General features: G+C 38.3%; 1 protein-coding gene across 1 annotated transcript in view; it reads left to right on the plus strand.

Moving 5' to 3' along the window:
* The window catches only part of PLXDC2 (plexin domain containing 2), a 274,504-nt gene extending 268,438 nt beyond the window's left edge, over positions 1 to 6,066 (plus strand). The window contains exon 14 of the mRNA XM_010007012.1: positions 5,640 to 6,066. Coding sequence (XP_010005314.1) covers positions 5,640 to 5,756 — 117 coding nt within the window. The 3' untranslated portion in view covers positions 5,757 to 6,066. The remainder of the gene's footprint in view (positions 1 to 5,639) is intronic.
* The last annotated feature ends 12,680 nt before the right edge of the window (positions 6,067 to 18,746 follow it).

The following is an 18,746-nucleotide window of genomic DNA, read 5'->3' on the forward strand; positions in this document are numbered from 1 at the left end:
AGCAGGAACCAGCAGCTCAGCAAGGGAAACCTGAATCAGCCACAAGGGAGAAGCACTAAAATAAATACTCTACACTGACAATAAAAGTCAAAGGTGGGGAGGAAGGAGGCATTCTGTTTCTCATCCATCAGCAGCCAGTTAGTTAGATGAACCTAAGACTGCAGAAACAGAGTTAAAACAAGAAGTGGTCTAAATCACAAAGAGATACTTTAAACAAGCATTTCTATCAAAAAGAAAAATAAATTAAGCCAGTAAACAATCCTACTGAATTTTAAGTCTGAAAACATTTTTATTGCACAACAATTTCTTCAATATCTTAAATTAAGATGGTGCCACATGTCAGAAGTACAGTTTCAGATATTTGAAGTCTCATCAGTTTCTGACTGTGATTTGCCAACTAAATTGAGTATTGCTAGTAGAGGTTAAAGACTGATGCACAAATTGTAACTGCCTAAATATTTCAGGAAACTTTGAGCACAGAAATATGCTATGGACAAGGTAACTGGTAACAGAAAGATCTTTCCTTGTCAGGAAAAAGCAGAACGCCTGGAGACCCAAACAGATTACCAGTGAACAAGTGTACTTAGACTAATGGTTCTTGATAGTATCAGGATAATACATTTAGTAATAGACCTTACTATATGGTTTTTCCCTTTTTCTTAATCCATTTTAGTAAGTCTTTACAGTTTTCTGGGATTTTGACAATTGATCTAGAATTTTCTTATCTCTCTATTTACATATTTCCAATTAACAGAGTTAAACAGGCCTATTTGACAAAGTGTGATTAAAGAATACAGCTTTTAAATAGATTTCAATGTCTTTATGCTTTTGAATTAGACAAATAACTTGATATCAATGGAAATGGAAGATGCAGCTTTCAGCAGAAACAGTCCTCTGAAAGTTTGAAGTATTTGAAATACAGGAAAATAATAAACAGAGAAGACAAAGTTGCATCAGAGCATTCAGCCTAAAAATTATTCAGTAACTTCAGCTTTTGTGTAGTTTAATGGGAAATCAAGTTTGCTAGGGACCTCTGAAGAGTCTTTCAAGACTTTAACAGACTAACCTTCTAATGCTAAATCAAGTATTTGTACTCATGTAAACTGTTTGGAAAGAGAATCTGTGTGTGTCTTGGTAAAATCCGCTGTTCAGGTTTACTGATGAATAGGGAGGAAGAATTGATTCACCCACAAGCACTCTGGGATTTTATGCTGGCTGAAATATACAAAGAAACTTTTGATAATCTTTTAGAAAATTTCCAGTATGAAATGTGCATGTAGCAGGGTTGAGGAAATGACAGAGGGTCAGATTTTTCATTTTGTTTTCCCTTCACTGCTCTACCAGAATTGCAGATCTGCACAGAATCATGCTCATTCCATTTTTTGGTGCTGAATGAAGGATAGGATGAGGATGGGATAGTGACAGTAGAGGATAGGATGTAAGAATAGCAAATATGTAATACATGTTGCTGAGTTCCTTCTGTTCATTAGTGATAGAAACTGGTCTTCATGCAGATGTATGGGAGGTAATGTGAAAGCTTAGATATAGTGCAGCTACCAAAATATACATTATTACAATTTCTTTTGATGAATTACTATCTCAGGTGAAAAGTGTTAATTGTCATATCTTTAGAGAATGTGTGTAATTACAGCATCACAATCTCTCAGGAGCAGGGCATCAGTCTTCAGATATCAGTATTTCAATATAGCTTTATGCAACTGTCTGTCCTCCTGTAGTTGATCTTGTATATTGGTTGTCCCTTACAATTTATTTTCCCTATGGTATTTGCAAAGTAGGTTTAATTTCTTGTTTATGTGTAATCACTTTATTATTTTCAAATATTTTAAAAATCCATTACAAAAATCTTAAATTGAGGTTGTACCAGCTTCTTCATTGTAAATCTGAATTGATCAGTTCCTTTGTTTTCAAGGTAATATTAATATGAGACACTGATCAATTTCTGTTCTGTAAGTCAGTGCAGAAATGCATAATTTTTATTGAATTCCAACCCTTTACTAAATTGTAGCAGTGTTCCATTCTTATTCTATAGTTGCACCATTGCTAATCTAGTGGCTCAAAATAGGTAAGACTCTTGCAGTCAGTAGAAAATAAATTGCTTCACTTCCAGTGGCTTCTGGACAGTTAATAGAGGCCTTTAACAAAAAATGATGGGTCCTTTTCACTTCCTTCCCTTTCACTATGATCAGGTTTACTAGAAATTTCTGTGCAAAATTCCAATGGCATCAACCCCATACAGAAAACACTGACCTATCTGAAACTCTCCTGTAGTTTTCAACTTGAACCATTTTTTCCCTTTTGCCTAAAAAGTTACTCTTCAGCAGGAAATCAGATGGTCTCAAGCTAGCAGCCTCAAAACAAATTGTAGACTTTAGCACTGGAAATCATGTTCAGATCATATCAACTGAGATTAGTTTAGATATTATTCAATTCAGTGGACTTAAATATGTATCAAACCTTTTTTTTTCTTAACTATGTCTTAGCGAGATCATACAATTTTGAAGGATAAAACAGGCTCTGCAAGGCTCAAAAATTCCTCATGTTGAAAGATGTCAAAAGAAGAAACTGGTCAAACACAAGAACACACTTGGAAACCTTTCTATGCAACAGCAGTGAGAAAATACTCCAGTCTCCACCCATTAGTATTCATAGGTGGAATCCTCTCCTTTTTCTTTTTCTTTTTCTTTTTTTTTTCTCAGAAAACAAATAGTATTCATTCTGCCTATACTGCAAGATTTATGTCAAGTCTGAGTATTGATGTACAAAGTCAAATATACTGCATAGCCTCAAAAGAATGGCTTAGACAGGCATAACATAGGAAGCACAAAAGGTAGATCTCACTTTCAATGGATTATCCAACTGCTGGTTTCTTTCATTTTATCTCACTGGTCTGCAACAGGAACTAGCTTTTTAATAATGTGTATCATAAATTATTCTTCTACATCCTGGTCATGTAACATCATAAGTGCTTTTCCCTCATCCTTATTTCCTTAAAATGAGGAACCCAAGGAACATTCAATGCAACGATAAAAATCTTTGCCCTGGTTTCCTGCTTTGTAATACATTGAAAGGAAGCAAGAGTTACAACTCTCCAGCCACAACTCAGAGGATTTCCTTTAAGAGTTCTATTTCCAGAGAAAGAAGCGTATCTTTTCCTGTTAAATTGGATGACAAAACTAAGGAATTAGTTCAAAATACTCAGCTTGCTTTCTCCCTGGTTTTTGTTGTGGTTATTGTTTAGGGTTTGGAGGGTTTGGTGGGTTTTTTTGGAGAGAGGGTTGATTACTCTGCTTCACAGAGAATTAAGGGGAAGAATGCATTAGGCATTTCTTTAGCTTCTTCAGTAACTCAAGGAGCTTTGATATCTCCTGATATCAATTAAGTTACTCTTGGTTTTATCAAATAAAACTGTAATGTAGCTGCAGCTTTTCTGGGGTCGATACACAAGTCAATGAATTGATAACTTGTCAATGCTCTTTTTTAAGACTGGCAACCATTTACAAGACCCACATGCACACAAATAAATTGAAATTAGGCAGTCTGTTACTAGCAATGGATAATCTCACCTCAGACATGAAGAGAAATCACAGAAAGCTGCAATTGTAATACTTGGAAATTACCTTTGAAACTGTTGGTTATTTTTGGAACAGCAGCTGATGCTTATATTGAATGGCACTGTATTATTAGAACTGATACACATCTGTTCCACATTTCGTTATCTGGAAAAGCCAATTAAAAAGAGTAGCCCAAAATGGTAACTTTAGCTTTTAACAGCAATGTAGCAAGAAAGTAGTGACTAAACGTGGGTATATCTTAAAATTAAATTAGGGAGCATCTTAATAGATCAAAACTCAGCTCATCCTTGCATACTGCTGTTTGCAACTCTTTCTAATTATTTTTTCCTAGTAGTTTTCCATTGGTTTTTCATTTTCTCTTTCCATTAGAGACCTCTCACTCAGATTCTTTACTCATTTATACCAGTGTAAATCTGGAATAAGTCCTTTACATTTAATTGAATATTCTTGATTTACTCTAGTGAATCTGAGAATAGAATAAGACCCTTTTTCTCTAGCAGAAAGTAGACTATCCTTCTTCATTTTAAATAATGCTGAATCAAGCTTAGGTACAAATAAAAGTCTCCAAAGTTTGAATAGACTTGATTTCTTATTAGGAAAAGACATCCACTAAAGAGGACAGTGTTCTGCCTTTCTACTTTGTAGGAAGGTGTTTCATTGAAAGGCCTGGGATTTTAAATTACCTGCCAAACAGAATATAACTCTGGATGCCTCAAAAGTATCCTGATCCTGTGATGGGAGTAAAAGGAACTGGTTCCTTTTAACAATGACGACTGAGGAAGACTTTGTGCTGTACTTGCAGACAGGTGTGCTGTTTGTTGGTAACAAGAATCAGTGATCCCCCAAAATTTGTTTAGTGGCTGCTTCCCTAAAGCACCATAACATAATGTTATGGCTGTGGCTGTTCTGTGACCCCCAACATCACACCTTAGAAGTATGAAATATCATTAGCGATAAGAATGCTCTAAAGATTGGGTATTTGGGGGGAAAGAAAGTAAAATACAATTATTGTTTTCAGAAAAAAAAAAAAAAAAAAGTTGTTTAGATTTTGAACTGTGAATGAAATCTTAGTCTATAACTTATCTTCACTGTTTCTCCACTTGCTTTGCTGCTATGTTTCTATACAGATTGCTATATCTTTTCAGCCCCCAAGCATATTGCAACTGCTGTCAGTAAAGAAAAATAAATACGTATCAGCATATTTGGCAGATACATCTTTTTAATTGGGAATAATCATTTTAAGGGAGCTTTTTTCTGATAAATGACTTTAAGAGAAAGTTTCCCTACTTTCCTGAAAAAATTTCCTTTTGATACAACCTCTAGCTTGACCATCCAAAGTCTGAGCTTTCCCAGACATTAAATAGTTTGGAAATACAGAAGAATTTTAAGCACTTTTCCTTCCCAGAGGCATCACAATCATACAGGAATTGTTTTGTCTGCTCTAGAAAAAAAAACTATTTCTAGTTTAAACAAAAAGGTTGCTTCTATTTGAAACATCAAAGTAAACTCCTCAAGTAGAAATTATGACACTTGAAATAAAGTATAATTATTTTGGCAGTCCTGCATAAGCATGGCAAAAATTTGTTCTAAATAATCTTCAAAAATGTATTTTCAGTCAACTCTGCTACACATTCTTCCATGAGGTTGAGCATGTTAGCAAATTCCTATACAGAACTAGGAAGAAAGAGCAGTGGACAGATTCTTTAGGGGGTGGTGGAACAGGAGGTTTTTTATATGCCCAAATTCACATCTCCATAGATCTACACTTTTACAAGGGAACTATTTCATCTTCGTCATTGCTAGGACTAGTGGCAATTATTTAGGTCTTTGAGAATGGCCATCGCCCACAAATTTTGACAGAGGGATTCATCCTTCTGGCTTTTGCTGTGATTGAACTGTGCTTCTCACTTCCTGCACCAACTCCATGAAGTGAGTTCTAGTATGAAAGAGACCAAAGTTACAGGGCATTTTTTAGGTTTTTTTATTAATAATTTTTTGTTGTACTCTGAAATCTGAAAGTTTATTTTCTTGTTGTTGCTGTTACAGCGACGTCCAAGCAGATGGCCAGCAATGAAGTTCAGAAGAGGATCTGGACATCCTGCCTATGCTGAAGTGGAACCAGTTGGAGAAAAAGAAGGGTTCATCGTATCAGAGCAGTGCTAAAATTTCTAGGACCGAACACCAGTACTGGCCTACAGGTGTAAGACATTTATTTTGCCTCTCTCTAAAGAAAAGAAGCCCTAAGCTGCTGTAGCCTGATAGAAAGAAGATTTTGGATAAACTTGGTTCAAGGAAGAAAACTAAGATACCAGATTACTGCACAGTAGTTTTTGTTAGCAAACTGAGACACAATGGTTCATGCAGAACTCTTGTCAGTGGACACCTATGGTATCAGAACTATGGCACAAGTGCCATGTTGTTTGCTTTAGGTATGGGGATGCACAGTAATCAAAATATAATAAAGCTTTGGTGCACGAAGGTATTACCCTTTGGTTCAAGTGTTCTTCTCTGGCATCTCGAAGACTTGAGTGATAAATCTGTACCCTTTCAGTGCAAGTGCACTGATTAGTGTTCACAGATGATTAAGGAAAGTATCTCAATGCAGGTAAAGCATAAATAAATGAAATTTCCAATACTTCTACAAGCGTATGTGAAATACACTGATTTTTCAATTCTATATTAACCTACCCACGGAAGGGAGCGAGTCACAATGTATATGCTTTCCAGGAGTAGTACAATGTTTCTTGTACATTGCTGATTACTGTCCTTCTAAACAACTCATGATATAGAAATTGGTAAGAAATGAAGAGAACAGAGAATTTTCACAGTGGTTAAATCCATTTATTTCCTGGGAGTTCACAATGAAATTGGACTGATTTTAAGTTTCAGTGTTCACTAAAAATTAACTATCAGTTTTGTTTCAAGGGATATTTTCAATTTCTGAAGGAGTAGGCTGAAGAAAATAAAACAAATCCATTTATCTGCCAGAGATCTTATGGACCATTTCTTAGGCAATGTGATTTGAAAAACTAGATATTAAAAAAAATGGCTTTCTATCCTTTGCCATTTCATTGTAAGTCCTTACTGAGAAGCACCGCAGACTTAAATGCACCCCTGCCAGAGATTCAAATACAAGTGTTATTGAACCCTGCTGATTCATACAGTGATTTTGTTTAATGCACATAGTAGTTGCATAAATATATATATAAATATATATATTATTTTTTTTTAATAGCTAACACAAGGCAGGCTCTTGTGACTGTTAAGACTGCATTTTTGTCATCCAGACAAAGGAAATTGATTGCATTACTGCATATTTCCACTGAGTTGTAAAATAATCCTTAATATTAGAATATTTTTATGTTGTATAGGAAAGGTGGTTCATACAGTTGCAGTGTCGTAACCTTTCTGCCTATTGGAACCACTCTTTCTCTAATATCGACCTGTTCCCTTCCTGTATAGGGGAAGAGAAGACTATAAATTCACACTATCAGAAACAGTTATGTCTTTCATGGAAGGGGTTAATATACTGAGACACAGATCTTCCATGAGGAGTGGGAACCTAAATACTTTGATGACCTGGGCTCAAGCTATTAAAATCTTAAATTCAGGTATTGTATGCACATTTCATCGTAGTCATCATTGACTATCAAATTTTTTACATACTGTACAAAGCACTTGAATAATTTTAAAGTAATGTCTACAACTTTGGATCTCAAGAAATTTAAAAAAAAAATTGTAGATACGACCTTAGTATTACAGTTATTTACATTTCTTGCTGATGCTTGTATGGTCTAAATTTGATTACTTAATGCTGTTTAAAGGAAAAACACATGATTTTTACTTGTTATTTTGTTCAGTAAATAATACAATCCTGTATTTTCTGTATTTTGTTTATTTTGTGTAACACACTTTTATTTTCACCTGTTTTAAACCATCTAGTGTGAGATTAAAACAGTTCAAAACCTAACTGATATTAATATGAAGCTACTAACAGACACATTGTCTTGTAGCCTCTTGAAAAGCCTGTGGCAAGTATTAATTTCCATTTGTGTGGGTCTGCTGAGCCCTGTTTCTAATAGGCTGGGATTAAATTGCAGGCTGTTAATTCCAATAGCAGTAACCAAATGTATGCACATATATATCTGGTGACATTCATTTTAATTAAATAAAAAGGTATCAGTGCACATCCTTTAGACATGTATTTGGTGTGCAATACTTATAATCAGTTTTTCTAGGAATCTTGGAAATCATCAATTAGGGCTCAATGGCCAAATGAAGCAATTGTAGAGCTTCCATTTGAAGCATACTGAAGCATTGTTTGAAATAGTTTTTATTTCAGAGCACATCTTGGCAAATTATACTAAAAAAAATTAAATAATCTGTGCAGTACTGCAGTAAGTTCAAGGGATATTTCATATAAATGAATAATACATATGTTATTATGGGTTTACAGGTCTGCATTTGGCCTCATTCACTCATGGTTTTCATATTTTTACCCTTGTATGTAATACATGTCATACAATGGAGCTGACAGAATGTTTGCAACATTAGTCAAACACAACAGTTTTAAAATCCAGTATTTTTATTGCTTTTAAGACACTCTTGCACAGCTGAAGGATCTTTATTAGCGTTTGCAAACTAACTTAAATTTCATACTCAGACATAAAATAATAGCAAATATTTTTTTAATTGTTTGTTCAACTCATAATTTGGTGGCACAGTTCACTGGCCTATGAGTAGCATCAAAGTATACTTCGTTAGATTTTTGCCATGATGTTATATGCTATGGATTATAACATGACATGTTGCTGGGTTTATTTAATAAGATTGATAGGCTTATGCATATGTCTGATACGAACTGGTACCTGAAGACAAAACCTGGTGCATACTAATGGATGTATAGTGTCTTCTTGTGTCTGCTTTGATATATTCTGTGGTATGTTCTATTTATCCCAGGAGGCAAAAATTAAGTAATCTGTTGCTGTTTTGTAATTCCATTTCATTTTCTAATTTTTAATGATTAAAATTACCACATTAAAAGTTATACAAATATTCATATATAGGTGTGACAAAATCTTGACATTAACCGAGAATACTTTTATTATTGTTTAAAAAAGCAGCAGGTTAATTGATCCAGACTGAAAAAGCATCCTGTGGACCCCTCTCAGAGATCCAGCTGAAATGCTATGCAACAATTCATAAAGAAATTTTCATCCAGATCTCTGAAACAGTGACTTCACTAGCATGGCCACTGATCCTTAATTTAGAAGTACTTCAGAATATTTCATTTCTTTAAATGCTTACTTACACAGTAATTTATTTTAAGAGTTATTTTAACCCTTACAAATTGCTTTTAAAATTGTGAATCTAATGCATGTAATGATTGCAAGATGTCCCAAAATGATAATTTCTTATTTTCTATTTTAGTGTTAAACATTCCATAACACCTGATATTGTCAGTGCTAAGCTTTAGCTCATCCTGTTTCACAGAAAAAAAAATGAAAATTTGAACTACAAGGATTCAAAGCACATTGCTCTTTAAATCTCAGTGAGATTAAACAATAAATCAGATATGTGTATCTCACATGAAGATTGTTGAAAAAGGCCATTACATTTGCAAATTGTATTCAGACATTAAGAAATTCTGAAACTGCAGAAGAAATGGAATTGTCATCTCTCTCTCATATGCATACATATAATGATGCAGGTTTCATTCTTTGTTATGTTCTCTCCAAACTCTGCTCAAAAGACTGAGATACTTGAGGCATACAAAGACCTTAGCATTGTTGTGAAGGGAGACAGTTTTCAAGAGAAGACCAATGTGATCTTGTTCTTCCTTTTTTTATAATTGCCTGCCCTGTTCTCAAGAGCTTCTGCTGAAGGTGACATAGATGTCTTATAAGTATCAACCTCCTTCATTGTATCAGTATATTTTTGCTACTTCATTTTTTACAAATTATGTGTGTGAAGGAATTCTGGGGAAAAAAAAACATAGTACATCGCTGTATTTTGAAAAATTGTGGGAGCCAAATTAAATTTTCACAAGCTGATCAGAATATTTGACTTTGCAAAGTTCATCATTTTTCCTTGGTTTACAGATTTCAAGCCGTAAAACTCACTACAGAAGTATCTGAGCCAACTGAATAGCTGAATCACTAGTTTGCCATCCAAATGTACTCAGCAATGGAAGAGGAAGTGGTGAGCCAGTTTGCCAGTAAGCAAAGAAGAGATTTTCTGTAGAGAATAGTAATAAGGCTTCCAAAGAAAAGCATGAGTATATTTCTATAATCTATTGGAGCACCTCTTTGATAAGCAAAAGAAACTGTAAAGGACAGCATCCATCTTTTTTATTTGTAGAGAATCTCTAAGCAAGACTCAGCAAACAGTTGTAATGAGCTGGCAGTGCTGCATGTGGAAGATGAGTGACCAGAGCACTCAGAGTAGTACCCTGTGTTTGTTCGTGTTTCATGGACCACTAAATGAAAATTTCACTTTGAGAACATACAGCGGCTGAGGCAATGGCAAAGTCACTGTTTTCTGACACCAGCAATGAAGCTTTGTGTAAAGATAAGATTTGCCATAGACCTCAGAGGTATAGCAGCAAGCACTGTTGTCCAGAGTAAGATCACTAGAAGCCTTCTATATGTGCACCTTGTTGCAGAGAACTACATGAACTTGAAGCCTGATAAACTCAAGAATGAAATGCTTCTGAGCAATAAAGTAGCATTCAGCCTAATTCTGACAGTTCAGAGACTTCAGGAACTGACACCTGCTGCTACTTTTCTTTATGGATGTAATGATAAGATGGTTTATGTGTTGTTTTTTGGAGTTCAAGTTGCTTTGGAGTAGGAGATTGAGAAGGGAAAAATTCAGGAGAGCAGGGGTGTCAGTATTCCAGATGTTCTAGAGGCAGGGCAAGCAACTGGGTACAGCCCTGAGAGTAATACCGCGTGCCAGTGGCACTGAGTGAGAACATAAGGTCTTCCTTCATGTCCAGCTCCATCAAGTAATATCAGAAATGGTACCAGAGCCACTAGATTCCTGTCTAACCCTGCAGGAGTCCATATTTTACTTGATGGAGGGTTTATGTAACCAGCAGCATTCTGAAACAGTGTGCCAGAAGTAACAAAGCAGGATGCATCTTACATGAAACTGAAATGGACAAAATAGATTAATTCTATTAAAAAAATTAATTCCTTACTTTCGAGAATAACACAATCATAAAGCTGGCCTTTAACTATCAGCTTATTGTCAGATCTTTGGAGTTTCTTGAATCCTCAGTCTTTTATGGGCACGAAAACAGTTGAGGATGCCAAACTATCTTTCTGCTAGGAAGAGCATCTCATCTCCTGACAAGTCTCTCCAGAGTAGAATAGGTGGTCCCCCTGTGCACAGCTTATTTCAACAGATCTCATGGTGACTCCAGGGTCATTCTTAGGACATTTCACACTTTCCAATGCAATTCTCTGCCTCTTCCAAGATTTTTCAATACCTTTCTCATCACTTCTTTATTCTCTTTGGTTCTTCTCCACTTCTCCCTGGTTTGCTTTCTTGCACTCCTCTGAGCCCTGAATTATCTACCAAAACAACCAGTTTCAGTGTCACTCAAAATAAGCCTCAATCTAAGAAATCTCCACTTGATTTTTCTTCAATATGTGGATCTGGTCAATAGTAATGTGGTAGATTTTCCTGTTAGTGACTGAATTCTGTCCATGGCAGTTAGCGAGCTAAATTCTGAATCTCTTGGAAACTTAATGATTAGACATTTTGGTCAAACAAAGTACTGGTCTCTGCATTGGAAAACTTGCCCCAGATAATTTTTTGAAGCAGCAAAGGGACTTCAAAAGCAGGCCTCAAGACATTACTTTTAATTACATCCATTTAACTAAGCAGATAATTTTGCCCAATTAATATAGGTGCCTGTTTCTCTGCTGTTTCTCTGGAACATAGTGTTTAGGCGTATTAATTAAATTCTTCCCATGCAGTTTGCATTGCTTCCTTTCGAGCAGCTCTTACTCAAAAAACAAAAAGGCTGTTCCATTAATTGCTAATGTTAGTTTGAAAGACACTTCATTTCTTGACTGCTTGAGTGGCACAATGTTTCCTCAGATGCCTAGAAGCCGTTAGTAATAAATACCACTTGTGCCTGTCTTACTTTTTTTGGACTGCTGTCTTCATTACTAGGTCATTTTTTTCAATTTCAATAAAGTAATCATACTTTGTTTTGGGACATAGCAAATGATACTGCAATTTGTCACGTTTCACTACACATCAGCAACAGCATCCTTTTATCTAAACTTTTCAGCTTAAAGTTTTCAGCCTTGCCTGCAAGGTCAGGATCACACCACACACCACAACCTCCCATTTTAGTGATGAAATGCAGCTTCCCAAAGGAAGGAAATGGTGTGCCTGGCTTAGACAGGTGGGTATTTTCACAATGACCGTTTTCAAGAGGCCCTGTTCCTAGAGAGCTGAGTCTGGCAGTCTAGGTTACAGATGTGACTGACAATAACTAACTCTAAAACATAAAGTATGTGCACCTGCAGTGTCCCTGGATGAAATTACCAGCCTCCAGCCTGGGGCCTCAGCCCAGACATAGCCCCTCTCCAACATGGGCTGTCGCCCAGGGCAAATGCAGGGCAGGAGATGCCTGGATGACTGCAGAGCGAAGAGAGAGCTGGTGCCTCCCCAGGATTTCTACTCTCCAGAAAATGGGGGTGACCTCATGCCACCCTCTGCCTTGTCAATGCTGAGGATAAGCAAAGGGTCTCCTCAGCAGCCCCAGGAGGAAAGTGTGGCAGGATAAGAGAAGGGAAGCATGAGCAGAGCCTTGGTTTTGTGCAGGACAGCGTCCTGCAGCTGTGCACCTGCAAGCTTGCACCCACCTCACGCTCACAGTTTTCCTCCAGACAGTGTCAGTGATGCATTTTGTGTTTCAAGTTTTTTGCCTTGCTGAGAGGACCTGACAGATCTCGTCTCAGTACTGTCCTTGCCTGAGGTGAGGGTGAGCATGTCAGTGTAAGGTGGCAAGTGCTCAGGGCTTGACTTGGCCTGTAGGCTACTGCCTAGAGGAAACCAAACAGGACAAAGTCTGGTGGGAGCTGGCAATATTTTTTAAAAGACCTAACATCTAAAATTTCATCTAAGAATATAAATTTTCCTTATTGAAGAGACTTCGGTATGTAAAGTTGTTTGACACATATGACCGGTGTCGGTTATGTTGTCCTACACAGCAGTGACCTTGAGGGCCAGTGCAAAGGGAAGTACAGGGCATATCTCTAACATTTGCCAAGAGCACTGATTGCAGTGGTGAGCTCAGCAGCCATCTCCATCTATCCTAAGAATCAATGGTGATGTCTGACCCCTCTTAGAGGCTAAGCCTAGCAATTAGATTGTTTGACCACAGGGTAGTACATGCAGCTCTTAGTCTGGGTGGCATATGAACTCCTCTCCTCCAGGAGACCACCCAAACTAATGCATATGCATTAAGCTTCCCCAGCCTCTTTCTACAGAAGACACCCCCACCCCCTAGTGCAGAAAAGATACAAGATTCTTGGGCCTCAAAAGAGCAGGTGAGGATGGGACAGGATTAGTGCCCAACTGTAAAAGGTCTATGTGGAGGAATGAGGGATGTGCTGGGTCCTGGATTCTGCTCTAGAGGGTCATTTGAACTTGTAGAAGCAGGAGGCCATTTCAGGTTGTTGCTCTGATTCAAATATGCTGAAATCAGGGGTGCAAGATTTCCAAAACCAGTAAGACATGGATTTTCAGACATGTTGCTGTTTTTCTAAAAGCAACCTAAGCATAAAACCCCCTTGCCTTGTATGTCATGTAATTTTTCATTAGCTTCATCCTCAGAAATCCAGTCTTCCAATACATAGATTTAGGTACACGTTTGTTTGGGAACATTTGCTTGAGAATATAATTCCTGGAGCTGAAGTGGAAATATTCTGCATCACCATGCTGTTCCTTGACCAGTTGAGTGCCTTAGGAGGAAAGACGTACAAAGCATTACTGCAGGATGCTGATATATTAGCAATGAACATCACTAGGAATAAACAGTACAGCCACCAATACACTTGAAGAAAAGCCAGACTCTTCTCTCTGCTGCACAACAGGAAATCCTGAGCAAGACACTAATGAAATCAGATGAAGCCTTCACTGGAGAAGCAATGAAGTGCTGTGTGGAAGCTAATCTAGATGCTGTCTAGTTTAGCACAGTCACCCTCTACTATGGGAACCAAATGATGTATAAAGGTTTTATTTCTCTGGTCTGTATAATAATAATAATAATTAATAAATAATAATAATAATAATTTTAAATAGCAGCTCAGCCAATTCATTATAACACTTGAAAAGAAAGATTCATGAAAAAGTCTTTGGCACAGCCGTTAGCCAAAGGGCTGGGTGGGAGTTTGCTGGCAGATTTAAAATGAGAATTATTGGACATTAGAATGGCATTCTGGAAAATAAAGAGTAGAGTAAGTATCTGTGTCAGTGAAGCATTGCAGTCTAAACAGAACTAATGCCATGACGTACTGGTCATAAATATAAGTGCTGCTTTAGCTGTTGCTTTTTTTTTTTGCTTTTTTTTTTTTTCTTTTAAGGGGTTATGTAACATACACAGCTTTATTCTGAATAATAATTTGTGACATGCTCATAAAAGACTTTGGCAGAGACACAGTCCGTCACAGAAGAACATTGCCAGCAACCAATAAATATCCTTGCCTCGAAATATCTGATCGCGTTGAAAAGGAAAACAGAAATCTAGCCCACCCAAGGAATGTTCTGGTCGGATGCCTGCCCACACAGACACGGAGGGGGGAGCAGGTTGCTGTGGAAATGAGCACATCCTCACAACGTCAGCCCATTGGTGAAGTGTTCACTTGGAGCCTGGCTAGGGAAGCAGCTGATACCTGGTCATCAGCACAGACAAAGGCAAGAGGCTGGGCTTTAGGAGGGGCCATGTCCCACCCATACCTCAAGGCTATGCCCCCACCAGAGGTCATCGGCCACCTCTGTTCTTGTCACAACAGTCAGAAACTCAGAAGATATAAAATGAGCTCTTCCTACACAACATCATTTCTAGTGATGGTGGTGGTCTTACTGATGGAAATCAAGCACCCTCTCCTTCATCATTGGCCTCAGAAACTCAGTGATGTATGGCCATGCAAACTCCAATTCATAGAATCATAGAATCTTAGGGGCTGGAAGGGACCTCGAGAGATCATCTAGTCCAACCCCCCTGCCAGAGCAGGGTCACCTAGAGTACATCACACAGGAACTCATCCAGGTGGGTTTTGAATGTCTCCAGTGAGGGAGACTCCACAACCTCCCTGGGCAGTCTGTTCCAGTGCTCTGTCACTCTTACAGTAAAAAATTTTTTTCAGATATTCACCTTGAACCTCCTATGCTCCAATTTACACCCATTACCCCTTGTCCTATCACTGGTCATCACTGAGAAAAGCCTAACTCCGTCCCCCTGATACTCACCCCTTACATATTTGTAAACATTGATGAGGTCACCCCTCAGTCTCCTTTTCTCCAAGCTAAAGAGACCCAGCTCCCTTAGCCTTTCCTCATAAGGGAGATGTTCCACTCCCTTAATCATCTTCGTAGCTCTGCGCTGGACTCTTTCGAGCAGTTCCCTGTCCTTCTTGAACTGAGGGGCCCAGAACTGGACACAATACTCCAGATGCGGCCTCACCAATGCAGAATAGAGGGGGAGGAGAACCTCTCTTGACCGACTAACCACACCCTTTCTAATGCACCCCCGGATGCCATTGGCCTTCTTGGCCACAAGGGCACATTGCTGGCTCATGGTCATCCTCCTGTCTACCAGGACCCCCAGGTCTCTTTCACCTACACTACTCTCCAGCAGTTCAGCCCCCAACCTGTACTGGGACATGGTGTTGTTCTTCCCCAAATGTAAAACTCTGCACTTCCCCTTGTTGAATTTCATCATGTTTCTCCCCGCCCAACTCTCCAACCTATCTAAGTCTCTCTGAATGGCAGCACAGCCTTCTGGTGTGTCAGCCACTCCTCCCAGCTTAGTGTCATCAGCAAACTTGCTGAGGGTACATTCTATACCCTCATCCAGGTCGTTGATGAAGATGTTGAACAACACCGGTCCCAGTACCGACCCCTGTGGGACTCCACTAGTCACACACCTCCAACCAGATTCTGCCCCATTGACTACAACTCTCTGACTCCTTCCTTTCAACCAGTTCCTAATCCACCTCACTTCCTGATCACCAAACCCATACCTGATCAACTTTTCTACAAGGATGCTGTGGGAGACGGTGTCAAATGCTTTACTGAAATCAAGATAAACCACATCTACCGCTCTACCATCATCTATCCACCTAGTAATTTCCTCATAGAAGGCTATGAGGTTAGTCAAACATGATTTACCCTTGATAAAACCATGTTGACTGCTCTTGATGACCCCCATGTCCTTGATGTGCCTGGAGATAGTGACAAGAACAAGTTGTTCCATCACCTTTCCAGGGATGGAGGTGAGGCTGACCGGTCTATAGTTACCCGGGTCCTCCTTCTTGCCCTTCTTGTAGACTGGAGTGACATTTGCTATCCTCCAGTCCTCAGGCACCTCACCTGTTGCCCATGACTTACTGAAGATGATGGAGAGTGGCCTAGCAATGACCTCCGCCAGCTCCCTCAGCACCCTTGGGTGCATTCCATCTGGACCCATTGATTTATGGATGTCCAGATTACTCAACTGATCCCTAACCCAATCCTCATCTACCATGTCAAACTCTTCCTCTATCTTGACTTCTTCTGGGGCTATATGAATCTGGGGCTCATAGGGAGACCCTGCAGGAGTGAAGACAGAGGCAAAGAAGGCATTCAGCACCTCTGCCTTCTTTATATCCTCTGTCACCAGGGCTCCCACCTCATTCCTCAATGGGCCAATATTGCCTCTACTGCTAGTTTTGCTAGCTATGTATTTGAAAAAGCCCTTTCTATTATCCTTAACCTGACTTGCAAGGTTAAGTTCCAAGGAGGCCTTAGCTTTCCTAATTGCCTCCCTACATCCTCTGACAACAGTCCTATATTCCTCCCACGTGACCAGCCCCTCCTTCCATGATCTGTAGATTTTCCTTTTCCACTTAAGTTTGCCCAGTAGTTCCTTCTTTAACCATGCAGGTCTCCTAGCACCCTTACTAGATTTCCTAACCATTGGGACACTCTGATCCTGTGCTTGCAAGAAGTGGTCCTTGAATGTTGACCAGCTATCTTGAGCTCCTTTATTTTCTAGCACCCTGTCCCATGGGATTTCCCTTAATAGATGATTGAGGAGACCAAAGTTTGCCCTGTGGAAGTCCAGGGTTCTGGTCCTGCTGGGTATTTTGTTCCTTCCACACAGGATATGTACTCATATAAAATCTGTTTTGTTGTGATTACATCAGCTCAGTTAAGATTTTATTAGCATTTAAATTCTATCACCATGCCTTACAAATTAGGTAGTTAATATTGTACAAACAAGGCAAACAAATAATTATCTTACTGTATTGCTTAATAATCTACCTGGTCTTCTGACATTTTTCAAAAAGAATTTTCAGCTTCAGTACAATACATTTTTTTTCTACTATGTTCTTGTTTGTTACACAGTTGTCAGGCTTTTCACTCTCAGTCTATCCTTCTTTCTCTCTTTCTTTACCTTTCTTCTTTTAGATTCTGTAGTATTGCTACATTAAAAGAGAAAGCAAGGAGACTTGCTATTAAGGGGAAGAAATTCAAAGTAGAGTGAAAAGTCATAGCAGTACTGTGAATAATTAGAATGCAATGATTCTTTGAAATATAAATATGTGTAATTTTGTAGGAGTGTAAAATGGTTTGGTTTTTTTGTCCCTTGTTTTTTCTTTCTGGGTTTCAGTGTTTAGGAGTAAGGTAGGACAGGTAACAGCTTCTGTTGTTCAAATTTAAAAAAATGGAAGAGAATATTTCAGATTATCCCATATTTTGTTTTATTTTTATTTTTCTATTATAACCACTTATTTATTTGTTTATTTGTTTTATCTAAATGTTGCATTTTAAAATGCTTTTAAATTCCCTCTTTCAGAGGTTTACCTTTTCTGAATTCACAGCTCAGCAAATCTGCAGGAATTCAAAACTGTTTCTCTACCACCACATTTGTTTTTATTATGTATGTCTTCAAAAAGAGGTTATTCTAAACATTACAGATTTACCTATGGATAAGAAATCATGAGTTATAATATTATCTTTTCCAATCCTTTCAGTTCTCAGTTTTCTCAGTCTAGCCTTCTCTTTGACTCAAAGATTCTTCCAAGTTTAGTCCACATTGAAACTTGTTCTGGTTCTTCTACTCCAGAACACTTTACCTATCTCTATTTTTTCCTGTATTTTCTTTATTTTAGAAATTCTCTATTCAGTCAAATCATATATTTGCTCTTCTTACAGCACTGCTTTTCTTTAGGTTCCACTGTAAAATCATTAAAATAAGAAGCTTTTAAAGGCCTTTCAATAGCCCTTGGAAAAGGTCCTATGTATATATTTTGGGGGAAAACCTCCCAAAATCTGCATGGAGTGTTTAGACCCTATGTAAAAAAAAAAAAGGAAAAAAAAAAAATAAGTCTTGAAGGCTGCTTTCTCTATTCTCTGTTCTAGAGAAGTAAAAGCATGGTCCTTTCTTTGGAAAAGAGAGGAGAAATTGATGAGAATTAAAAGGCCTGTTCTTAGCAAAATCTTAGCAGGTCTTCAAAAACAGCTCAAAGGGGAGTTTTTTTACTGATTTATGTAAATAGAAAGGCAAAGTTGTCAGAAGCCCAATACAAAATATGGAGTAAAGTTCTTAATCCCCACTCCTAGCTGCCCCTGCCTCAGGGTTTGACTCCACCAATCTATTTCACTTTCATATTCTCTAATGGCCCTCAGTCTTGCAACCTCCTCTGTCAGCTTAACCACCTGCCTGAGGAGATCATTTACTTGCTCACACCGCACACATGCGCTGTCACTGGTTCCCTCTGATACCAGTGCCAGACTCAGGCATTCACTGCAGCCAGAGACCTGCACTGCTGCGTGCCTGCTTGGGAGCTCCGTCTGAGTCCCCACATTCTTTTTCACAATGGTTTTTGGCCGCGTTGTGACCATGATCAATCTAGTTACTAG

The sequence above is a fragment of the Chaetura pelagica genome, unplaced genomic scaffold (assembly GCF_000747805.2).
Source record: "Chaetura pelagica isolate M959 unplaced genomic scaffold, ChaPel_1.0 scaffold17, whole genome shotgun sequence".
Classification (NCBI taxonomy): domain Eukaryota; kingdom Metazoa; phylum Chordata; class Aves; order Apodiformes; family Apodidae; genus Chaetura; species Chaetura pelagica.